The sequence below is a fragment of the Cervus canadensis genome, chromosome 10, assembly GCF_019320065.1.
Source record: "Cervus canadensis isolate Bull #8, Minnesota chromosome 10, ASM1932006v1, whole genome shotgun sequence".
NCBI lineage: Eukaryota > Metazoa > Chordata > Mammalia > Artiodactyla > Cervidae > Cervus > Cervus canadensis.
In genome coordinates this window covers 8732179-8755467 of record NC_057395.1, presented here as the reverse complement: position 1 = coordinate 8755467, position 23289 = coordinate 8732179, and the positions used below count along the sequence as shown (strand labels likewise).

Here is a 23289-nt window from a genome sequence, read left to right as displayed (position 1 = left end):
ACAGGCCACCGAGCATCTCTGACGTGGTCAGTCTGGATCGAGGTGTGCAGCATATACGCTACAATGATCTTAAAGACCAGGCTCCCAAAGAGGGATGCAAAATCTCCCACTTAAAATGTGATTATATTGACTACATGTTGAAATGATGACACTGTGAAAGTAATGGAGTAAATAAAATGTTATTAAAATTAATGCCACCTATTTCTTTTTACCTTTTTTAACGTGATCAGTGGAAAACCTGGAAGGTGGTGTCCGCAGACACAGGAAACAATCAGAAGGCAGGCGCGGCCCCCATCCTGCAGCCCACACAGCTGCAGAGGAGGGCTGCACTCTCTTGGAGAAGCCAGGACGCTTCCGCTGCGGCTGAGAAATGGGCTCTCTCTGTGGCTGCAGAAAACGTTCTTTAGTGTCAAGCTCCCAGGGCCGCGGGGAGGGTTCAGTCCTGCCCCAGGAAGGGGTGGGTGTGAAGAAGGGAGCTTCGGGCAATGTGGCCTCCCTCTTTTCAGCTGGGGGGCCCTGAGGAGGGACCCCGCAGCACCCTGAACCCCCCACCTTCAGGGTCAGGGTCAGCTTCTCGCGGAGGCCCGTCTCCTCCGCCTGCAGGTGCCACAGGTCTTCCTCCAGCCTGGCCCTCTGCCGCTTGGCCTCCTCCCAGAACTTCGAGCGTTCCACCTCCACCTCGGACCACTGGAGGATCATCCTCCCCTGGCAGCCCTGCTCCAGGCGTCTGCAAGGCACACGGCTCACGGTGCATCAGGCTCCCCGGGGGCGCCACCTGCGCCTCTCCCTCCCCGGGGTCTCCCGTCAGCGCACTCGGCCTCGGCATTGGGAACTTCGTTGTTCCCACCTGACAGGTGACCTGCAGTGTTGTGGAGCAGTGGAGGCCTCATGAGCTGCCCCCGTCGGGGCTGGCAGAGGTGACCCCACACAGACAAGGGAGCCAGCGGGTCCCTCGACCCATGGGGCGAGCTAGCAGGTGACCTCTGGGTGGGTCTCTGGCACCCCTTGGCCATTCAACCTTCTCCACAACATAAAAAAATGCACCAGTAAATAAAGGCAGCATCAGGGCCCTTGGTGACTGAAGGCGCAGAGAAGCCAGCCTCCACCACAAGCCTTGGAAAACCAGCACACAGCGAATCCCAAGGCAGACAGAAGACAGGGCGGGGGCCCTTCCCCTCAGACGCTGCAGAGATCTTTTGCAACAACCAGTCCAATCAGCAGGGAAAACAGTGCCAAATCTTAGTTTATCACTAAAGCTAGTGGAGCTGAGCTATTTAAAATCCTAAAAGATGATGCTTTTAAAGTGCTGCACTCAATATGCCAGGAAATTTGGAAAACTCAGCAACGGCCACAGGACTGGAAGAGGTCATTTTTCATTTTAATCCCAAAGGAGGGCAATGCCAAAGAATGTTCACACTATTGCACAGTTGCACATATTCTACATGTAAGCAAGGTGATGCTTAAAATCCTTCAAGCTAGGCTTCAACAGTACACAAACCAAGAACTTCCAGATGTCCAAACTGGATTTAGAAAAGGCAGAGGACCTAGAGATCAAATTACCAACATCCACTGAATCATCGAAAAAGCAAGAGAATTCCAGAAAAACATCTACTTCTGCTTCATTGACTACGTTAAAAGTCTCTGACTATGTGGATCACAAGAAACTGTGGAAAATTTTTCAAGAGATGGGAATATCAGAGCACCTCACCTGTCTCCTGAAAGACCTGTACGTGGGTCAAGAAGCAACAGAATTGGATACGGAACAACAGACTAGTTCAAAACTGGGAAAGGAGTACATCGAGGCTGTATATTGTCACCTTGCATATCTAACTTATACGTAGAGTATTTCATCCAAAATGCCGGGAGATATACCAGCAACCTCAGATATACAGATGTTACCACTCTAACGGTAGAAAGCAAAGGGGAACTAAAGAGCCTCTTGATGATGGTCAAGGAGGAGAGTGAAAAGTTGGCTTGAAACTCAACGTTCAAAAAACTAAGATCACAGCATCGAGTCCCATCACTTCACGGCAAATGGAAGGAGAAAAAGTGGAAATACTGACAGATTTTATTTCCCTGTGTTTCAATCCCAACGAATGTTCCAACTACCACAAAACTGCAATCATTTCACATGCTAGCAAAGTAATGCTCAATATCATTCAAGCTAGGCTTCAACAGTATGCCAACCGAGAACTTCCAGATGTACAAGCTGGATTTAGAAAAGGTAGAGGAACCAGAGATCAAATTGCCAACATCCACTGGGTCATAGAAAAAGCTAGAGAATTCCACAAACAACATATACTTCTGCTTCATTGACTATACTAAACCCTCTGACTGTGGAGACCACAACAAACTGTGCAAAGTTCTTAGACAGATGGGAATACCAAGCCAGCTTACCTACCTCCTGTGAAACCTGTATGCAGGTTTCAAGAAGCAAAAGAGAGAACTAGACATGAAACAACAGACTGGTTTGCAATTGGGAAAGGAGTATGTCAACACTGTATAATGTCACCCTGCTTCTTTAACTTATATCAAGAGTATATCATGTGAAATGCCAGGCTGGATGAAGCACAAGATGGAAGCAAGACTGCCAGGAGAAATATCAATAACCTCAGATATGCGGATGACACCACCTTTATGGCAGAAAGCAAAGAGGATCTAAAGAACCTCTCCATGAAAGTGAAAGAGAACAGTGAAAAAGCTGGCTTAAAACTCAACATTCAGAAAACTAAGATAATGGCATCCAGTCGCATCACTTCATGACAAACAGAGAGGGCAAAAATGGAAACAGTAACAGACTTTATTTTCTTGGGCTCCAAAATCACTGCAGATGGTGAATGCAGCCATGAAATTAAATGATGCTTGATCCTTGTAAGAAAAGCTATGACCAAACTAGACAGCATATTAGAAGCAGAGACATCACTTTGCTGACAAAGGTCCATCTAGTCAAAGCTATGGTTTTCCCACTAGTCATGCAAGGATGCGAGAGCTGGACCAGAAAGAAAGCTGAGTGCCGAAGAATTGATGCTTTTGAACTCTGCTGTTGGAGAAGATGCTTGAGAGTCCCATGGACAGCAAGGAGATGCACCCAGTCCATCCGAAAGGAAATCAGTCCTGAATATTCATTGCAAGGACTGATGCTGAAGCTGAAGCTCCAACACTTTGCCACCTGATGCAAAGAGCCAACTCACTGGAAAAGACCCTGATGCTGGGAAAGATGGAAGACAGGAGGAGAAGGGGATGACAGAGGACAAGATGGTTGGATGGCATCACTGACTCAATGGACATGAGTTTGACCAAACTCCAGGAGATGGTAGAGAACAGGGAAGCCTTGTGTGCTGCAGTCCATGGGGTCACAAAGACTCAGACATGACCTACTGAACAACAACAGCACTAAAACATTTGCTTAACAGGATTCTCAAAGCCAGTATATCTAGGCTGAAGATGAGTGGAAACTCTGATTTCCGCAGAGCCTGGCTGGGTCCACAATCAATTGATTGTGGTCCGAAACAAGAAATGATTGGCTCGGCCTCCCTCAGACTCACCGCAGAGCTTTGGGGCGCAAGGGCAGCTGTCACTCAGGGAAACAGTTTGATGAACATTAACAGCCTGCAGATCTTGGGGCGAGTTTTACACACTTGATCATATCACTTCCCTCTTTAAAGAGGAAAGCTGCAGTAACATATGCCAGAGCCACATGACAGGTGCTCAGAAAACATATGCAACATCACAGCAACGAGACCTCTCTGAAAGCAACCACGTGGACAGGAAGAAACGAGGGACTCAGGAAAAATGTTAGGAGTGATAACATCTGTGGACGTGAAATGTTTGTTTTTATTTTTCCTTGTGTGTGTATTTTCTAAGTTTTCTACAATGAACATGTATCCCTTAATACTTTTCTGTTAAAGTAACCTAACAGAACGGCAAACACTATTTCTAAAAGTGTACCGCTGATACTGTGTTACTCATGGAGCAAAACCCAAACACCTACATGGCCCTCGAGGCCTTGTGTCCCCCAACCAGATTTTTGGATGGAGATATCGAGTCTCTGGTTCTCCGATGCAGAAAGAACTTCACCGAGTCCCTTCGGGGTGGTCCGGAAAATCAGGTCAACCAGGCTGAGACCAACGCAAATCCATTCTCAGCTCCCCGACTGATGGCCTGAAATCAGTCACCATTATCTTGTGGGCACGTTGGGAGGGCAGCACTGGCTGCAGAGGAAGGGCGTGTGCAATCAGGCTGCCCGCCACCAGCCGGGCTGACTCTGCGGGAGCCCACTCAGCCCACTGCATGGGTGATGCCTGGTCTGCGGGCTTCCTGCTGTGGGCTCAGGTGAGACCGCAGGGCCTCAGCTGGCAGCAGCCTGTGTCCACCATCCGCCCTGGGCCAGGATCGCGGCAAGACCTACCTGACCTTCTCCTCCGCGAGATGCTCCAGGGCGGAATGGAGGTCGTCGGACTCGTTCACAAACTCCAGGTTCCTCTGCTCAGCTTCCTCCAGGTCTTGTCTCACCTTATCTCGCTCCCTGGCCATCTGCTCCACCTGCTTCCTGCAGGAAGGAGGGAGGGATCACTGGGGACACTGCTCTGGGTCTAGCGAGCTGGTCTGAAGGAACAAACTCAGCTGGCCTAAGAGTGCTGAGCAGTGGCTGGCGCTGGGCTCTCACCCACCTCCTGTGCGTGCGTGCCAAGTCACTGCAGTCGTGTCCGATTCTACGCAATCCTATGGACTGAGACCTCCAGGCTCCTCTGTCCATTGGATTCTCCAGGCAGGAATACTAGAGTGGGCTGTCATGCCCTCCTCCAGAGGATCTTCCTGACACAGGGATCGAATTCGCATTTCTCACGCCTCTTGCATTGGCAAGTGGGTTCTTTACCACTAGGGCCACCTGGGAAACCTGAACCTCCGCCTTCCAGGATGGTTTCTGCAGTTATTGAGTCTCTTTTACAGAAGTACATACAGCAAGAAGCCAACTGGCTTGCAATGGGGTTTCTACCAGGTTTCTGACCCAGGAGGTTCGAGCCCAGGGCGGGCACTGTTCACTTCTCCAGACGGCCTTAGAAGAGGTGGGAAATTATCCTCGCTCCGTCTTGCCTGCAGCTAGACCTCAGAACCAGGGATCCCCAGCACCCAACCTGGGACTGGACGCATGAAGGGGAGAAGGCTGGCCACCCATTATCCTGCCCGGTCACAGCCTTGCCACCTGTACCTGGCACCTGAGTAAGCGCCAGGGAGTTGCCCAGAGCAGAAGCGACACCTGTCTCTGTCCGGTCACCCCAGGCCCTGCCCGAGGCTCAGTCCACCGGCTATCCTGGTGCCTGTTTCTCCCACTGGAGAAGCACCAAGCTTGTCTCCCTTCCTCATCCTCCCAAAGCAGTCTTCCTCTGGGCCCCTCTGCAGAGTTGCCTGACATCAGATGTTTCATCTGTCGGTACCTAACGAGATGCAAAGTCTTGAGGATGGAGACCGGAATTACTGCCAACCTTTTCTGTAGCTTCAGAGCATCAATAAAAACACAATAACAATCTCTATGCCAACCGGTTCAGTAGACGGATGGCCTGAATATCCTGCTAAACTGGAGCCAAACCCAATTAAAACGGAACGCATTCTTGGCCCAATCGCTATGTAGTGCTTTGTGACCGTGATGGAAGCATCCTTTCTCATCCTGCTGGCTGCCTGCGCCCTGGGCAAGGAGGCCAGCCTGGCCAGTCACACCCCACGCCCCATCCCCCGCAGCGGGGCTCTTACTGGCAGAAGCTCAGCTCCTGGGGGAGCAGGCCAAGGCTGCCGAGGATCGGCTCGGAGGCCAACACGCACTGTGGGGTGAGTCTGAGATACTGAAACCTACCCTCTAAGGGATTTGTTTCAGGTTGCGGGATTTCTCTGCTGTTTACTTATTACGTTTCTAAGTTAAGATGTCCTACATTATCGATATCAAAAAATAAAGCAAAAAGGGAGGATGATGGGCCTTCTTTCCATGGGGCATGTGTCTGCGAGGTTCTCTGTCCAACCTCCCTCATGGGCAGCATCTCCCTCTAATTCCCCCGCCCAGACGCCTCTGCTGGGGCAGCTGCAAGACCGGCCGCCACCTGCAGGACCTCCCTGCCATTGTGAACGCCCTCCTGGGCCCACAAGGAGATGATCTGCTCTGGGAAGGAGGACCCGCTGCCATCATCCATGCTGCAGAAGAGGCGGGGGCCTGAGCACTCGGGACACGAGGGACGACGGGGTGGTCTGGCCGACACTCTCCTCCAGGACCTGCATGCGGGCATCAGCGCCATGAGGACCGCGGCCTCCTCACGCACCTTCTGTGACCTCACCACCTGTGCTTGGCGGGCGCGGCCTCCCCCTGACTCCTGCAGCAGGGAACAGGGTGCCAGGAGGACCTGCGGGGACTGCAGGCTCCACGGAGACGACCGGAGCACAGGGCTCAAGGCCGTCTGCCTGATGCCATGCGGGGGGACGCAGATGCGGAGCCACCCGAGGGAACTTCTCTCTAAACAACCAATGGCTTCTCGCCTGTCGTCCCAGAAGGTGGGCCTGGAAGGCACACGCCAGCCGAGGGAAACCCAGTCTGTGCAGAGAAATCCAAGATGGGCTTCAGAAGAGGCGGGGGGACCTGAGTGGAGGGCACATGTCCTCAGGATTCAGGGCAGGAGACAAGGGCAGAAAAATCCCTCAGGTGGAAAGCTGACTGGTGAGGCTGAGGTGAGGCCAGGAAGCTGTGCTTCCCGTCCCAGGGAGGGCCCTGGGACACACATTTGCTGTTAGGACCAGAACAAGGAGGAGCAGCGGCCCCCTCCACTCTGAGGTTGGTGTTACAGCATGGGGGCTCCAGTTCTCCATCTCCAGGGATGGAAACCGGGGCCTCTGCAATGGGAGTGCAGGGTCCTAAACAATAAATCACCACAGAAGTCCCTGGCCCAAGTATTTGAAGGCAAATCCCAGCTGCCGTGTTCTCACCCCTGAGTGTTTCGAATGCACTCCTGACCCCAGTGTGACGTGGCCCTACAACCCAACAACCACGTCCCAGTTCTCTCCCAAGCCTCCCGACAGCTGATTTCTTCAACTCAGAATCAAAGCAGAATCTTCCCAGTGTGTGTGGCTACTCCCGCAGAGTTGCTGGGTCACCTCCCACACGCCCCTCAGTCCCCGTCCTCCTGGACCTCCATCACTAACATCTCTTGTAAACTGGAACTAGCACCAAAAGCTAGTTTGGATGGAGGTTGAGTGTCATCTATTTTCTTTCTTTTTTCTTCCCAGCAAAAACACCCCAAGGTGAGCTGTTTCCATACCACCTCACATCAGGAGCCATAAGTGTCTTTGAGATGCAGACTCAGCTGCGAGTCTGGGTGACAGACAGCCAGGTTTCATAGCCTTTCTAGGTTAGCCAGGTGGCTTACTGAGGTTTATGCAGCTTGGCCACAGAAACACCCTTTGGGAGAGGACAGACCTTGGGGTGCCCACAAAGAGCTTTCTTTAGATAAGCAAGGCTTCAAAGCAGAGCTCCCTCCACACCCAGACTGCACCACCCTGCCCGACACAGGACGAGGATCCGCTGCACCTAACCAGACCCCGGCTCTCAGTCAGTGGTCTGGAGCCGGAGGAGTCATTTTGGCATTTACTGTGATAACCCAACTAATAATCAGAAAGTCCTTTCCTGAGGAATGCTAGGCCTCCTTGCTCATGAATGACGCTGTATATCGGCTTGAGGAAAACACAAGGGGAGGGCCACTTCCAAGACCCCTTCCAGATTAAAACATCTGAACGTTCTAGGTAAAAATGGAAAAACTTGGACTTCTCTGATGGTCCCGTGGTTAAGAATCTACATTGCAATGCAGGGGACTAAGGTTTGATCCTTGCTCAGGGAATTCAGATTCCACGTGCTGTGGAGCAACTAAGCCTGTGCCCTGCAACTAGAGAGAAACCTGTGCACTGCGATGAAAGGTCCCAAATGATGTATGAAGATCCTGCAGGGTACAGCTGAGATCTGACAGCCAAATAAATACATTTTAATTTAAAAATTAAATAAATAAAAGCAGGAACCAAAAAAAGGGAAAAGCAATTCTGAAACCAGGGTGTGTTCTCAGCGCTGGCAGAGAAGGTGAATAAGTCCTGTAAGGTCTGACGTTAGTGTCTGTGCAAGAGTGTCAGTTCTAACCTGGAAGGAAAGAAGCACCCAACCTGTTTCTGGGCAGAGGGCCCAAAATCACTCAGTGAATAACCTCCCCGGAGCCCTTCCTCTTGTCCCCTAGATTTACTCTGAGTCCAGTTAATTTAGAAAGTGATTTTTGGACACAGAGAGGTCCATCTGCTTCATCCAGTAGCACAGACACGTGGTTCATTCGCCTGACGTCCCCACGCTCAGCGCTGAGCCAACAACAGCCTCGGCCCTGAGGACCACAGTCTGGACGGTGCTCAGCACCAGTGCAGACCTCTCACTCAGGAGAAGCCCCAGGTCAGTTCTGGCCTCCCGCTGGAGCCGTGGTCCTGCACATTCTGCCCTGTGACTCACTCTGGTGAGAGGCGTCCTTAAGGAGCCCGCACACCCACGTGCCGGTGCACCCAGCGTTGCTGAGCACACCTGTGACTGCCTTCCGGGAGCTCTGCCAGGTTCCCAGGACCAGAGCCACGTCTCGCCCTCCACTTGGGGCACAGTCAGTCAGGGCCTCTGGTGAGGGGGGAGGCTGCTGGCCCAGGCCCGGCACATTAGGAAGGAGGCCCCTGGCCCATGCCTGCTGGTCGCGAGGATCACTGTGACCCTAGCCAACCAACTAGCTGCTCTCTTAGCCAGCAGTCCCTGCCCAAGGGTCTGACCTCAGGAATCTCAGAGAGACCACCCACACTAGGCACCTCCCAGGAAATTCTCCTTTCCTGGCAGCCTGCTGTCTGACAGCCCAGCACTGACCAAAGTGGGCATCCACCACAAGGCCAGGCTTTACCTTGGGCTTCAAACAATTCATTCTGAGGCTCCTTCGCACTGTCGGCTTCTTCATCAGACTTGAGACTCTAGAAAAACAGAAAGAGAAGGATGTCAGCCACAATTAACCCGCAGGGGGAGGATCTGCCCCGTGGATGTCCTTTCTGACACGAAGGCCCAAAGGCTCCCGCAGTGGACAGCTCAAGGAGTCTCAGTGAGGGCCCTGGAGGCATCCATCATGAGCCGGCCAAGTTGTATAGGGTGAGCCTTGGTCCAAGTGCTGGACGCGGGTGATCGTGGTTGTGGCACACCTGCTTTTTCTGCCCTCAGCCGAATAACCTTCCCTCCTCCTGCAGGACCAGGGGAGGGTGGTGGTGAAGGGGGATCCTCCGAGGTCCCCGTTTCTGAAGGAGGATGTTCCGTGGCCAGAACTGCCCTGCAGACAGGGAGACCCAGAGACACCTAAAAACCGAATGTAGGTCCCCAAATAGCTGCTCTTCCAGCGATGAGATGCCCTCTCCCATCCTCCTGTGTCATGTCATGTGAGCAGTGATTGGGGGAGGTGCCCGGGGGGGTCCACCCACCTCGACGCTTTCCAGGGACGCGGAGCAGCAGAGCTGGCTTCTCACACTGGGTGTGACCGGCTGCTCCGGTAAACCTGGGGCTCCACCTGCAGCGCCACAGGGCTCGGGCTGGCTCCGACAGCCGGACCACTTAGAGCTGCTCATGGCCTTTGAGGGCACAGCCTGGGAGGCAACTGGAAAGAAAATGGGAGGTGTGTGGGGCTCTTTAAAACAGACTCTGGGCCCACTTGTGCTTACGAAGATGCAGATTCGGAGGTGCCATGTGGCTCTTGGGGACAGACAGAGAAAACGCCAGAAGAACACGCGGAAGGGCCAACGTGGGCCTGGGGCTGAGACAGCCAGGCTAGGAGACAGGACTTTCCATACTAAACGCTCGGTGTTGCTTCAGTGTTTCCAAGCAAAATATGCTTTTCTATGTGATAGAAAACTAATTTAAAAATCTAGCTCTTTATTTCTTTCATTTATTTTTATTAGTTGGAGGCTAATTACTTTACAGCATTGTAGTGGTATTTGTCATACATTGACATGATTCAGCCATGGATTTACATGTATTCCCCATCCCGATCCCCGCTTCCACCTCCCTCTCCGTCCATATCCTCTTAGGTCTTCCCAGTGTACCAGACCCGAGCACTTTTTACACAAAGAAATAACCTTACAATAATCCAAGTGCTCTAGTGACCAGAAGGTCATTTCCCACCCACTTGACCCCACCCCACTACAGGACCCCACCTGGACAGGACACAGAGGCAAGGAACTCAGCACAGTCACGAAGGCTCAGACTCCGAATGGGTCGAAAGTCGGGTGCAGAGGCAGGTGTGGACTTCGGCTAGGGATTCATGAGGCTCCCTCAAGCCCTAATACACCCCTGAACTTCCTTCTTCCCTCCTTACCTGCCCACATCTGCGGAGCAATGGGGACTCCGCAAGCAGAGAAGAAATGACACTGCCTCTGCAGGAATCTGAGTGGCCAGAGAGACTGGGGAGTGGGGGTGCGGCCTGGGCTGTGACCAGGAGAGAACGCGGGTTCGAAGGGAAGCACCCAGAAGGGGCCAGCTGGAGAGAAAGGCAAAGGGTCCCAGGAAGCAAGGCCAGGACAGGGAAACAGACCGTTTCACACCGGTGGGTCATGTTCCCAGGGACTAACTACCACCTCTTCTCTCTCCGCCTCACCCGAAACTGGCCTGCAGCCTCTGACCTTGGGAGCATCAGAGGAGGAGGCTGGGTCCAACCGGGCCTCCAGGAGAAACAGTGATGCCAGCGACGCACAGAAACTGAGGACAAGGAAGGAGTCTTGGGAGGAAGATGCTGAGTTCCATGTGACAGAGGACATCTAGGGCAGGATGACCATGTTCCCGGACTCTGTGAGGTTATCATGGGCAGGGTCCGGTCCTGTACACTCTCCCCATGTCGGAACTCCTGGGGCTGCTGGAGAACAGGGGGTGGTCCCACTGACAGGGAGCAAACGGAAGGCTTGAGCACCCCATGCAGGGAGCAGGGGCCTGCATGCAGGCTCCGCACCTGCTCTGGTTTCTGTCTACACACAGGCTGTGGCTGCTTTCTGAGCGGGGAACAGCGGGAAGAGAAAGGCCATGTCAGGTGGGAGTGGGCAGCGGGGACACACTCGGGAAACCAGGTTGGCCTGAAAGCATGTGGACCCCCGCCTGGGGCTCAGTAACTCACTGCTCACTGGAGGTCGTGACCCAGCACCACGTCTGCGCCCTTGGCCTCAATGGGCTCCTGCCTCTCCCCTCCTGAGAACCCCTGGTGTGCGTCTGGAGGCCCACCTGCCCTTGATATGGTACCCCTTTCTTCATCGTTTCCGCTGCTCAGCACTTTCCTCAGAGCAACGAGACGCCCAGAAATCACACACATAAGGACAGGTTCATAGATGTTCTCTGAAAGTGTCACCTCCTCCCTCCACTAGGGGGAAATGGGTCCCCAGGAACTTGTCCAAGCAGCAAATCAGGCCAGGAGGGGGCAGCATCTCACCACCCACAGAGCACAGAGCTGTGGCCTCTCAGTGGGAAGCTCTGGGGGTCACGGCCAGTCCCCACCCGCTGCCCAGACGGCCGGCAGACCACAAGGTCAACCGAGCCTTGTGCCTCCTGTGTGTGCATATTTATTCATAGGACCAGAATGCTCTCAGCATGCTGAGAGGCATGGCCAAAAGATTAAACAAGCAAAAATTAAAAAAAGACTTTTTTGGTTACGTGTTCTGTGATGGCCTTCACTGAAGGAGCAGAATGACTGAGAAGCAGAATGTTCTTCAAAACCCCAGCCATTTGGCCCCAGGGTGCCACGCACATTCCTGGAGCATCAAAGCACATGTTTCCAATCGTGGCATGAGTCGCTGGGAAGGACCAGCAGGCAGATTAGAAAGTCGGAGAGAGGGATGCTGTGGATTGGCCGGGGAAGCAGGGATGAAGTCCATGGGGGAGACCGCGAGGGTGGCCCGCATGGGAAGCACACACCCCCGGAGGGCCGGGGCAGGGCTCACTGGGCTCTCACAACAGGGGATGCCCCTGTGCACCAGCTCTGGCCGAGCCACCTCAGGCAGGCCTATGACTGACCCACCCACTGACTGGGTAATTGAGGAAAGTTCTGAAAATTGAAAGAAGAGAAAAACAACACAAAACAAAACGGGGGTTGGCAGAGAAAAGCACCAGTCACGAAGAGGACACAAGTGGAGGACTCACAGGAGTTCCAGCACAGACAAGGGAGCGATGACACGGGCGTGGCCTTTCTCAGGCACCTTCATGTCCAGGGTCACACGATCACACCCCAAGTCGGGAAAGGCAAGTGGCCTTCTTCCCACTTCAGGGAAGAGAAACCTGAGACAAAGCAACCAATGACCAGACCCTTCAGGTCCCAGGGCGGCCGCTGACAAGCTGGCTCCTACCACTGGTTAGTCTACTCCCCAAGTCAGACTCCCTCTGCGCCCCCCCACTCTGTCACGCCCAACCCCTTATCAGACAACTCCCCCGTCAGGCTCCTCCCCCAGGGCAGACTCCACCACTGTATCAGGCTCCTCCCCGGTCAGGCTCCTCTACCCTGTCAGACTCCTCCCCCGGGCAGACTCCGCCCCCTTATCAGACTCCACCCCCGTTCTGACTCCGCCCCCTTATCAGACTCCTGCCCCATCAGCCTCCTCTCCCCCAGGTCAGAGCTCCTACGTGGCTCCAGCAGCAGGCTGTGGGACACCAACCGATTTCAGCCCCAGGGGAGGCCACAAATGCTTCCCCAAGGGCCTAGCTCCAGACTAGAAAACCTCACCTGAGTAATGGGAACGATCAGCCACAGAATTTCAGGGGTGGGGGGCGCTGGGGGGCTCACTGGAATCTACATGAAAGGTACAGAGCCCCAAACCTCCCAATGGCACCCGCTGCCCCAGTCATGCACCTGCTCCTGACCAAGGCCCCTCCCGGGGTCTGGGAGCCGACCAGGGCCCTGTGTGGGGCAGATGCATTGAACCCCAGTACTGTGGGGGAGGAACGGACTGTGGAGGAGGAACGGACCCGCTGGCCACTGCACTCTCCCTCCCAGCACTCCTCACATGCAGCCTCGACGGGTCATCCGGCCAGAGCACGGCAGGCGCTGCCAGCCAAGGAGTTGGCCCATCTTCTAAGGAGCACGTCCGCCATCACCTTCCCACTGGACCCACAGGCCACAACTCCAGGCGGGCCTCTCTCCAGAATTCTACCTCCACCTCCTGACAAGAATCAAAGCCCCTCTTCACTTATTTTGAAATATTACCTTTGTTTTACGGGTCCCACCGGAAACCAGGGTCTAAGAAGTTGGAGGAGCACAGAGCACTATTGTCTGAGATAGAAGACAGGCGGAGGGCTGCCTCAGCTGCTGGCATCCTGCTTGCTCCACCAGCCTCCCAGCCTGGCCAGCACCTTACACCTGCACTGCGCTTTGGATGATCAAATTCTTCCACCTCTCCACACCCACTTTATCTTGTCTATACCCTACAATGTAAGGACCACACTAGATATTACTTGACCTTCCTGAGACTGTGACTTGGAATAAACATGAATTTGGTCTTCCTCCCATCTCTTGCACAGCTTCTAAAACCCTCCAATTTCCTAAGTGATAACAGCAACCACACCCAAGTTTATGCTGATCAGGTGACTTTGAGAACTACACCTTGAGATGGGCTGGTTGCCAGGGAAACCAAGGATGTGATTAGAGGTTGGAACTTTCAGCCCTACCCCTGACTTCTAGAGAGCTCAGAGGCTGGATGTTGAATTCAATCACTGATGCCCCATCACTGGATCAGTCATGACTCTGTAACGAAACCTCCATAAACCCCAAAAGGACAGCATTCAGAGATCTTCTGGGTTGGTGAACATGGGGAGACCAGGGAAGACTGAGGCCCAGAGAGGGTGTGAGGGCTCTGAGCCTCTTCCCACAGCCCATGCACCTCTCACCCTGAGTTACATCCTTTGCAATAAACTGCTGATCCAGTAATGGGTTTCCTTGAGCTGCTCTAGCAAATTAATTGAACCTGAGGAGGCCGTGGGCGCCTCTGATCTTTAGCAGTGGGTCAGAAGCAAAGGAGACAAGCTGGACTTGAGATTGCTGTCTGAAGGCATTGCTGTCTTAGCCTGTGGGGTCTGAAGCTGTGTCCAGGGGGACGGTGTCAGAATGGAGTTGAACTGTAGGACACCCAGCTGGTGTTGCAAAATGGCCTGGTGCGGGGGAAACTACACAGATCTGGTGACCAGAAGTGCCAGGGTATTCACAGGATTTTGTGCAGTGCAGACGAAAACACAAGAGTCTTCCCCTTGCAGAATCATTTCACAAATAAGGAAGCCAAAGAAGAAAAAAAGCCAAGTGCTGCAGTCCACGGTCCCAGTCCATGCAGCTGGGGAACATAGACCTGCTGCATTGTTCAGGTACATCATCATATTCCAGAAGTCACAGAATCACGGAAAGAGATGTAAAAAAGACCAGAAAGGCCTCTTACCTGACTCCAAAGGCCCACTGTCTTCATCTGAGGAGGCAAGACCAGCCTGTGATGACAACACAGCCATGAAACCGTCCTTAAATTCCTCGAAGTTAACCTGTGAATTTGAGAAAAGCGGTCAAAACTGCTTTCAACAGGCCACATACATAACACACTGGCCTTTGGGGTTTTCTCAGATGGAAGATTCTTATGTTGCCTTCAGCACTGAGGACATTTATTTTTTCAAATATTTACTTAAGGTTTTAAAAACCTTTTAACCAATTAAGAGTGAATCATAAGCCCTTCACCAAAAAACACTATCAACAACACCATAAAAGGAAATTAGATAAGATAGTTAGAAAACAGTGCAAAAAAGAGGCGTCTGATGACCACAAACATTAGCACATGAAGAAATATCCATGCCTTCACTACCCACCAAGAAAGAGAACATGCCAGCACCTAGGCTAGTCCTCCACCAAGGTTCCTTTCCTAATTAAATACCCCGCCCCTACACTGGGGGGAAAAAAAAGCTCTGAACACTCAAACATATGTCCTAAGAGTTTCTCTGGAGTATACGCACCTAAGAATGGGATTGCTGGGTCACAGAATATACATTTATATCCTCTTGGCAAATTGAATCTTTTGTCACTATACAATGCTGACCCACTTCAGTTCACTAATGCTTTTTACCCTAGAGACTAGCTTTCTTATGGAGCTTAAAAGCTTTACCCTCTTCAGGGACTACACAAAGCACGTCTGATAATCTGTGTCTGTGTTATCATTTATATTAACTCTGTACCAGATATTTTTGTTTTATATATAGCCAAGGTTCATTTAGAATTATTCAAATATTTGCCACTTTGTTTTTCATTTCTTCCTTCATTTCCGACCTTCTGCCTGGGATAGTTTTCCATCTATCTGAAATAGATCTTTGAGACTTACGTTTTGCTTAAGTATGCTGGTGCTAAGCTCCTTGAGTGTGATTGTCTGAAATGTTTTCATTTCACTTTCTTTTTTCAGCAAAAACATAATTTATTAAAAGAATATTAGAAATGATCCAGATGTACTTAAAGAAAATGGGTAAATAAACTGTGACTCAGTCAGACAATGAAAGACGACAACAGGGGAAACAAAAAACACTAACAGAGACAATAAATGCACGCCGACCTGCACTCTCTGAATACAGACTGCAGACATGATACTGAATAACAGAACCAGAGTATGCACTGAGCATGTGCTGTATATATGTCCACCTGTATGAAGTTCAGAAACAGGCAAACAAATCTCTGCTGTTCTCATCAAGACAGTGGGAACTGTCGGAGCCAGAGGGACCCCAGTGGCACCTGAGGAGGGATGCAGGATGCTGGGGGCCCAGGGATGTTCACTGAGCTGCACACTTCCCAACTCTTTTCTCTGCCTGTGCTTCACCTGACGTCACACAGAAAGAAATCAACGCAGGAGATACTTGTAGGTCAAAATGTCACCGGTATGTGCTAGAGAAGCAGGCCTGGGGCTCTAGTTCCAAGCATGCTTCCCACACCTGGCACAGAACTTGATTGAGCACATTTCTACTGCTGCCTCTTAACACTAAATGCAGCTGTTGGCTGTGGAACGTCTCTGCCTGGGTTATACACTATCAGACCTGAAGGTGGACTACTTATATGTGTGTTTATCTTCTGGCTCCCCAACTAGCATGTGGTCTCATGGCTGACACACTGTAAATACTCAACAAAGGTCTACTGGATGTGTTGGTCTCTATATCCTTCAAAACTGAGCAGAATTCACCTTCTCAAGGAGACATACTTTCACCTTTTTTCTTCAAAATAAAAAAAATCTATTTATTTATTTTTGGCTGTGTTGGGTCTTCGTTGCTGCAGGCTTTGTTTATTTGTGGCGAGTGTTCCTTGTGCTGTATGGACTGACCATTCTAGTAGCCCTCACTGGAAGGTGGGTGTGAATTTGCTAAACTGCTAGTATAACAATGTCTGAAACTTCTTTTTTACGATGATGCATCAATTTCATCTGGTGGATCTATTAATTTATTGTTGTTCAGTCACAAGCCATGTCCAACTTTTTGCAACCCCATGGACTGCAACACACCAGGCCTCCCCTGTTCCTCACCATCTCCCAGTTTTCCAAAGTTCATCTCATATCGCTGATGCCATCCAACCACCTCATTCTCTGTTGTCCCCTTCTCCTCCCTACCCTGAATCTTTCCCAGCATCAGAGTCTTTTCCAATGAGTTGGCTCTTCCCATCAGTGGCCAGAGTATTGGAGCTTCAGCTTCAGCATCAGTCCTTCCAGTGACTATTCAAGGTTGATTTCCTTTAGGATTGGCTGGTTTGATCTCCTTTTGATTCAAAAATCTTCTTCAGCACCACAATTCAAAACCGTCAATTCTTTGGCACTTAGCCCTCTTTATGATTCAACTCTCACATCCTTACATGACTGCTGGAAAAACCACTGCTTTGACTATATGGACCTTAACTAATCTTAAATTGAAAAGGCTGCGTCAAGACTTTTGCCATGTGGATCAATACTAGAAAGAATATTCTTGCATAGCTTTCATTTGACAGAGATATTGTATTACTTTCATTTTACCTTCTGAGCTGCTACATATTGTCTAGCACATAATAAGTGCTCAAAAATACTTGTTGAGGGACTTCCCTGGTAGTCCAGTGGCTAAGACTCCAAGTTCCCAATGCAGGGGACCCAGCTCCACTGCTGGTCACGGAACGAGATCTCACATGCTGCAGCTAAGAGATCGAATGCCCCAATTAAAGATCCCGCATGTTGCAGGGAAGGCTGCTGAAGCTAAATAAGTAAATATTAAAAAACAACAACAACATAAACCTTGACTACGTGGGAGCAGAATGAAATGCCATTTTGTTTGATCCAGTCTCAGATTTCCTTTGTGTCTCTGATAATACTTATCAGCTTCCCTCTGACCCATCAAACACGTGGGGATTTGGGGATTCTCTGGTGGCTCAGTGGCTAGGCCTCTGCACTCTCACAGCCAAGAGCCCAGCTTCAATCCCTGCTTGGGAACTAAGATCCCACAGGCTGTGTAGAGTTACCGACAAAAAAAACAACAGCAAAACAAAACAGGAGGGAATCTGATGGCTGAGTGTGCTGCTGTTTTATCTGATACCATTTGACTGTGTTTGTGTCCTCTCCCATCACAGCTCACAAAAGGACAGAGGGCCAGGATAAAACACATCAAGGAAACCAGATAACCTGTTTATGCTGTTTTAACCAGTGTTAATTTTCACAAATGTGCCTTTTACTCACCTAGCTCTCGAATACAATTCTAGGTGATATCAAGAGGGGCTAGGACATGAGCGAAAAAAATCACACCCGATTTTTTTTTTTTCTAGCCGACCACGCATGGCATTGGCATCTTAGTTCACCAGCCAGGGATGGAACAAGTTCCCCCTGCAGTGGGAGCATGGTGTCTTAACCACTGGACCACCAGGGGAGTTGCCACACCCGAGTCTGAAGTCCATAAAGAAAGAGCAGTAGAGGGAAAGTGACCAAGCCCGCGGGGTGGGTGTGAGAGGCAGAGCCCTCCTCGCCCCAGGAGCAGCTCTGCTGGCAGCACCGGCCACACAGGCTCTGGGGGAACTAACAGGAGTCAGACGCACCTAGAAGCTCCCCCGGGGCCACCAGGGAGGGGTTTCAGGTTGCTCTTCATTTGTTTCTGCCCAAGAACCAACTCAGGAATCTTTCTAGGCTAGATTTTTTTTCTCATTCAAAATGAGACCACTTTTATTGAATTCTGTGGGGGGAAATACTCTTCCTTCTAAGGTAAGATGACCAACACAACTATAGGCACTGCTTTTTTGTTTCCGGTTTTTTTGTTTGTTTTTTCCCAGACTGTGGGATCTTAATTTCCAAACGAGGGACTGAACAGGGCCCCTGGCAGTGAAAGCCCAGATCCCTAATAACTGGCCCACCAGGGAGTTCTCAGGCACTATTTTAAATGAACGTGTGCACCTCCCTGGTGTCTAGTGGTTAAGAATCCGCCTGCCACGTTCAAATCATGTTCAAATGGAGGAAGAAGTCTGAAGTCGAATGTTAAGAAGGAGAACAACACATCTCTGATTTTCTTCAAACTTTTCCATTTAAGGAAAAGACAGAAAGGTGACAAAATTTACAAACAAGAAACAGTGTCCCAGCAAGTTTCGATTCTGAAGATGTTTAGCCAGAGGGATTCTCTCCTAAGTGTGTTTCTGAACTATGTCCCATAGATGGGGAAGGTCCCACAGGGGTCACTGCAGGGTTGGGGAACAGAGAAGTCACAGCTGCAGGGCCTCTGGTTGCTCTTCAGCTACAAGGCACTATGCTTGTCTACGTTTTATGTAACACGGTTCCCTGCAGGAGTTTTCTTTTTTAAAAGAAAGGTTCCTTTCTTTGGGAAAAAAAAGAATCTTTTTGTAAGGTATGAGAGTCATGGATTTAGTCAAAATTCCTAATTCTACAAAAGAAGTAACAAAGGCCATGTCCTTCTGACTGAGTCCAGAGTCCTAGGACAGCTACTTATTCAGATTAAGAAAAAAACTCATAGATTTTAAGCTATAATATAGACAAAATGACCATGTAAAACCTCGTTATACAGGTCAATAATACTTGTGTGACATGACATTCAAAGTAAATTATATGTTTTAAATGCATGAACAAGAATAAATCAATATCAAATTCCTATCTGTCGCAGTCGATATAGTTAATTTAGAAAACATACATATTTTTTAAACAGACGACAGGGAACTTGAAGGAGAGAATCTTAAGTTGAATCAACCAGGACAAAAGTGAAGAGATTCAACCTTAAAAGGATGTTCACTTCCTCTAGATAGAACCTGGCTTGCTAAAATGACTCAGTAATGAATTATCCACATTTTGGGTTATTGAGGACAAAATTTAAAACACACAACAGATCTCTCTTTACTGTTTAGCATACTTCTATCCAGGCTCTCATCATTAGTTGGTATACACAAAAAGCGTGAGTGTAATCTCAACTATCATCTAAATCCGGTCAGAAGTTGCAGTTGAACTTCATTTCCTCAGCCTGAAGTTTCAAGGGGAGCACTTATACTCCTACCCTCCTCATAAGAAGCCAGATTTACCCAACGGGTGAGTTTGGGAGAAGGAACTAAGAAGTGCTTGCCTGGTTCCCAATCTCTTCTTTGAAAAGATGTATGTGCGCACAGCACCGTGACCTTGGGTCTGTGGTAGGCAGCCCGCCCCTGGGACAGGGGTCAAGCCTTTCCTTCCTCCTCTTAGGCCTCAGCGGGGGCAGGTCTCTGACTTGGGATGAAGTGCTTGGAGGCCCGCTGTGATTGCGCAGCGAGAGCACGTCCTCCAGGTTCATAGCTCTCAAGGACGCAACGTAGCTCCAGTGCTGTCGAAGAAACCTTAGATTGCTCTTCTGTGATGGCAAGAAGCCAAATGGGAAAACAGGTTGAGACTGCCTTTAACAAGGGCTGCTTTTCTCTGCATCACCATCATGGAAACACCATCAAAAACCATAAACCCCTGTGCACTGACTGAAATGGACATTTTAATCACAATGATTTCACAATGAAAACTAGTTGCAATTTAAAGACTCCCCTTCATTGCTATCTCAGTCATCATTCATCCAGGTGATGTCAAGACAGAGACAAAACTGAGCTTCATTTCCGAGTTTTAAACTACAAACTTAGAAACATTCTACAATTGCTCAGCAAGATATGTTTTAGAAATTGAAACCAAAATTCTGTAAGTAAAATATCAATTAAAGCTCTACGCTTGTACAAGAAAAAAACAAAAAATGTTAACCTAAAACCAGATATTAATCTTTTGATTATGTATCACAAGTTTGTTTAATTCATAAAAAGGATTTATCTAGGATTCCTTCCAATAAAAAACACCCATATGTGGTTAGTGTTTAGATGCCAGTCATTTCCACTTAGGGGTAGAAAAACTGTGGTGGGAGCAGCAGAGCCTGGAAATGATTGTGAACCACTGCCAAAGTGAAATCAATTAGAAAGTAAATCAAACATCTGAAAGTACACTTTCGGTTACTAGACAATAAGATTTCATTTCTAAAGTAGAATTTCAATGCAGCTTTTCAAGGAATTTAAGAAGTATCTCTTAAAAACGAGAGATCTACCACAAAAAAACATTAAATGTCTCCTTGATTATCACAGTTGATTATAACTTTACAGTGCATAACTCAAAAAAACATCTCAGAAGTTCACCAAATTAAAAATAAGGATCATTTATATCAGAAATCTGAAACCCAGTGAAAAAAAAAGAACTAACCTCGGTCAAGTAAGTCTCCACGCTGTCATTTGAACGGTGTGGAATTGAGGTAGAAAACTCTACAATTGCTCCTGAAAGAAGATTTGCATTGAACCCTGAAGTAGGATTGAAATTTCCAACAGAAGAGGGCTCCAGGACTAGCGTGCTGCTAGGAGTGCTGAGTAAAGATCTCTTCTGCTGTTTCTCCACCTCAAGTTTGGTGCTGATCTCCGCCGGGCTCTCATTAGTCCTGGGGAAGATGGAAAGCACAGATTTCATTCATGTTTCCCTCTGTGACTTGCATTTTGTAAGTTGCCGCACATAAATGGAATTCCCATCACTGTGTGAACACTGAAAGCAGAGCGCAGACCTGCTGGAAACAGTGACAGATGTGACCTTGTTCTAAAGAAGCTCACGTGTGTCTGGGCTCCTCAGGTAACAAGTCACAGCTGCGAGAGGAGAGAAAGGGCATCAGAAAGGGAGGTGGGCTCACAGTGACACCTGCTGCCTCTGGGACACGCCTGCCCCCAGGAAACAGTTCAGGGATGAAGAAACAGACCTCCCACAAAACCACAGTCAAGTGCTTCCTCTTACTACCCTTGTACATACGTGTCACTCATGACCTCGGAGAAATTAAGCATTTGGCTCTGAGGAGTCACCTCAAGCCACAATCTCAAGGGGAGGATGAGAAAGTCAGTGGGTGAGACTGAAGAGAGCTAAAACAGCCCCAGGAACAATGACAAGTACCCCCTGCTTTTCCAAAGTTCACCTTACTTTACTGCACTTCTACGAAGGGCCTATGTCAGCACCTCTTTTTGATGGGTCAAAATAAATAAATAAATAAGTAAATAAATAAAGATCCAAAGACAAATTTTGGTCTCATTTAAAATGCCAAAACTCTAAACAGCGTTCAGTGTACGTTTTAGAGGGAGAGGCATGGCGCTCCCCATGCAGGGAGACTGGCCCCACTGAGCTCCTTCCCCGGAAGCCACACCCCACATCTCAGCATCAAGTCCCACAGCCCTGAACCCCCTCTGGGAGCACCTGTGCTTCCCTTGTGTATGCTTATTTTGGGCATCGACTAGCAGAACGTGTCCTCGGGTCCCTGCTCCTTTGCTGTATGCTCTCTGGGCTTATGAAAGGCGTCCTAGGAGTGCTCTGCTTTCAGAGGCGGGGAAGCCAGGACTCGGCACTGCAGGTGGGATCTGCCTTTCCAGCCTCCATGCACCCCCTCAGTCAGGTCACCATGCCAGCGTCAGCCACTCTGTGAATTACCCTGCCTTTCACCCCTGTGTGAATGTTCCCCGATTTCACAAGCAATTACCAGGATATCTTATTACTCATTTTTCTTAGGGTGCCCTCTAGCAGTGATTATCTAGTTAGCTTTCACTTCCTACTAACCTCAGGAACCTTGCTCTATAAAAATTAGGCTTCAGACACAAATTAATGGACTGATTAATTAATTAATTAATATTTTCTGTGATTCTGGGTTTTGACTTACTTGTCTAGTTTCTTTCCCAAGGACTTTCTTTTAGTTTCTCTAGGTAGTGTTGCTTATATTTTTCCAACTCTGCTTTATTAGAATCTTCAAAAGTTTTCCTCTTGGAGAGTTCAGATCCCAAGTCTTTAATTCTGAGTTCCATCTGACTTCTTATGGAAGCAATATGCTCCTCTTGGAACTGCTGTAAATTTTCTTCAGATGCTGCTTGTATCTAAGTCAAATTTAAAAAGATACTTTTGTTAATGATTATAACCTGAATATTTGTTCCATTCAGTTTTGAGTCAGGAATTCAGACGGCGATTTTAAATGCGAAAATAAGAAAATTGGAACTTGAAAATAATCATCGTCAAGGTGACATGAATTAAATCTGAATTATAAAATTAATGTGGACTCAATGTTATAGTGGTTATAGTAGTCTCCTGCATTGCAGGCGGATTCTTTACCAACTAGGCGATCAGGGAAGCCCATATTAAAACATTACTAAAGCAAACTGCTGTTGTCATAAGCCCATGTATTTATCACTACCCCCGCCCATGCTTTCCTGTCTCTTGAAATGTTCCCTGCAGATCAACTTGACAATTCAAACACAGAAATACTTTCAAGTTTCAAGAACTATCTTTTCAAGGCCCAAGGGGTAAGACACCACAATTCAGCCTGTTTCTCTCTGATCCTCTCTAGCACTTCTACACAGGCACAGGTACCAAAGAAACATAACACTTGTTGGGAGACTGGGACTCACACACGCCACACTACACTATTGTTTCTAAAATAAATAACTAAGGAGGACCAACTCTGTAGCACAGGGAACTCAACACTCTGTAACAGCCCATATGGAAAAAGCGTTTTTATAAAGAGCGGATATACATGTATACACATAAGTGATTCACTTTGCTGCACCCCTGACACTAACACGGTATTCTAAACCAACTCTACTCTCTAAACAACTTCTCCCGAGAAGAACGAAAGGAAGAGACACAAACATTTGGCTATAGACTGACCTGGCATTATGTAGCAATTTTTAGATAAAACTCACCTCGGAACCCAAAGCGTAGGGT

General features: G+C 49.2%; 2 protein-coding genes and 1 pseudogene across 10 annotated transcripts in view; 1 reads left to right on the top strand and 2 right to left on the bottom strand.

Annotated features, from left to right (window-relative positions):
- Nucleotides 1-11145, bottom strand: part of LOC122447871 — a 318875-nt pseudogene extending 307730 nt beyond the window's left edge.
- The window catches only part of LOC122447868 (putative ankyrin repeat domain-containing protein 19), a 136241-nt gene extending 112960 nt beyond the window's left edge, over nt 1-23281 (bottom strand). For 3 of the 5 annotated variants that reach the window (XM_043478591.1, XM_043478588.1, XM_043478589.1), the window contains exons 1-6: nt 23233-23281; nt 22235-22445; nt 20755-20983; nt 14476-14572; nt 8943-9009; nt 4409-4549 (exon numbers count right to left, since the gene is read on the bottom strand). In XM_043478591.1, coding sequence (XP_043334526.1) covers nt 4409-4533 — 125 coding nt within the window. In that variant the 5' untranslated portion in view covers nt 4534-4549; nt 8943-9009; nt 14476-14572; ... (1 more) ...; nt 22235-22445; nt 23233-23281. Of the gene's footprint in view, nt 1-4408; nt 4550-8942; nt 9010-14475; nt 14573-19618; nt 19880-20754; nt 20984-22234; nt 22446-23232 lie in introns of all 5 variants that reach the window. The other 2 variants (XM_043478587.1, XM_043478586.1) reach the window with 2 other exon arrangements.
- LOC122447860 (ankyrin repeat domain-containing protein 26-like) overlaps nt 1-23289 on the top strand; it is a 578892-nt gene that overhangs the window by 548246 nt on the left and 7357 nt on the right. The gene's annotated exons all lie outside the window — the stretch shown is intronic.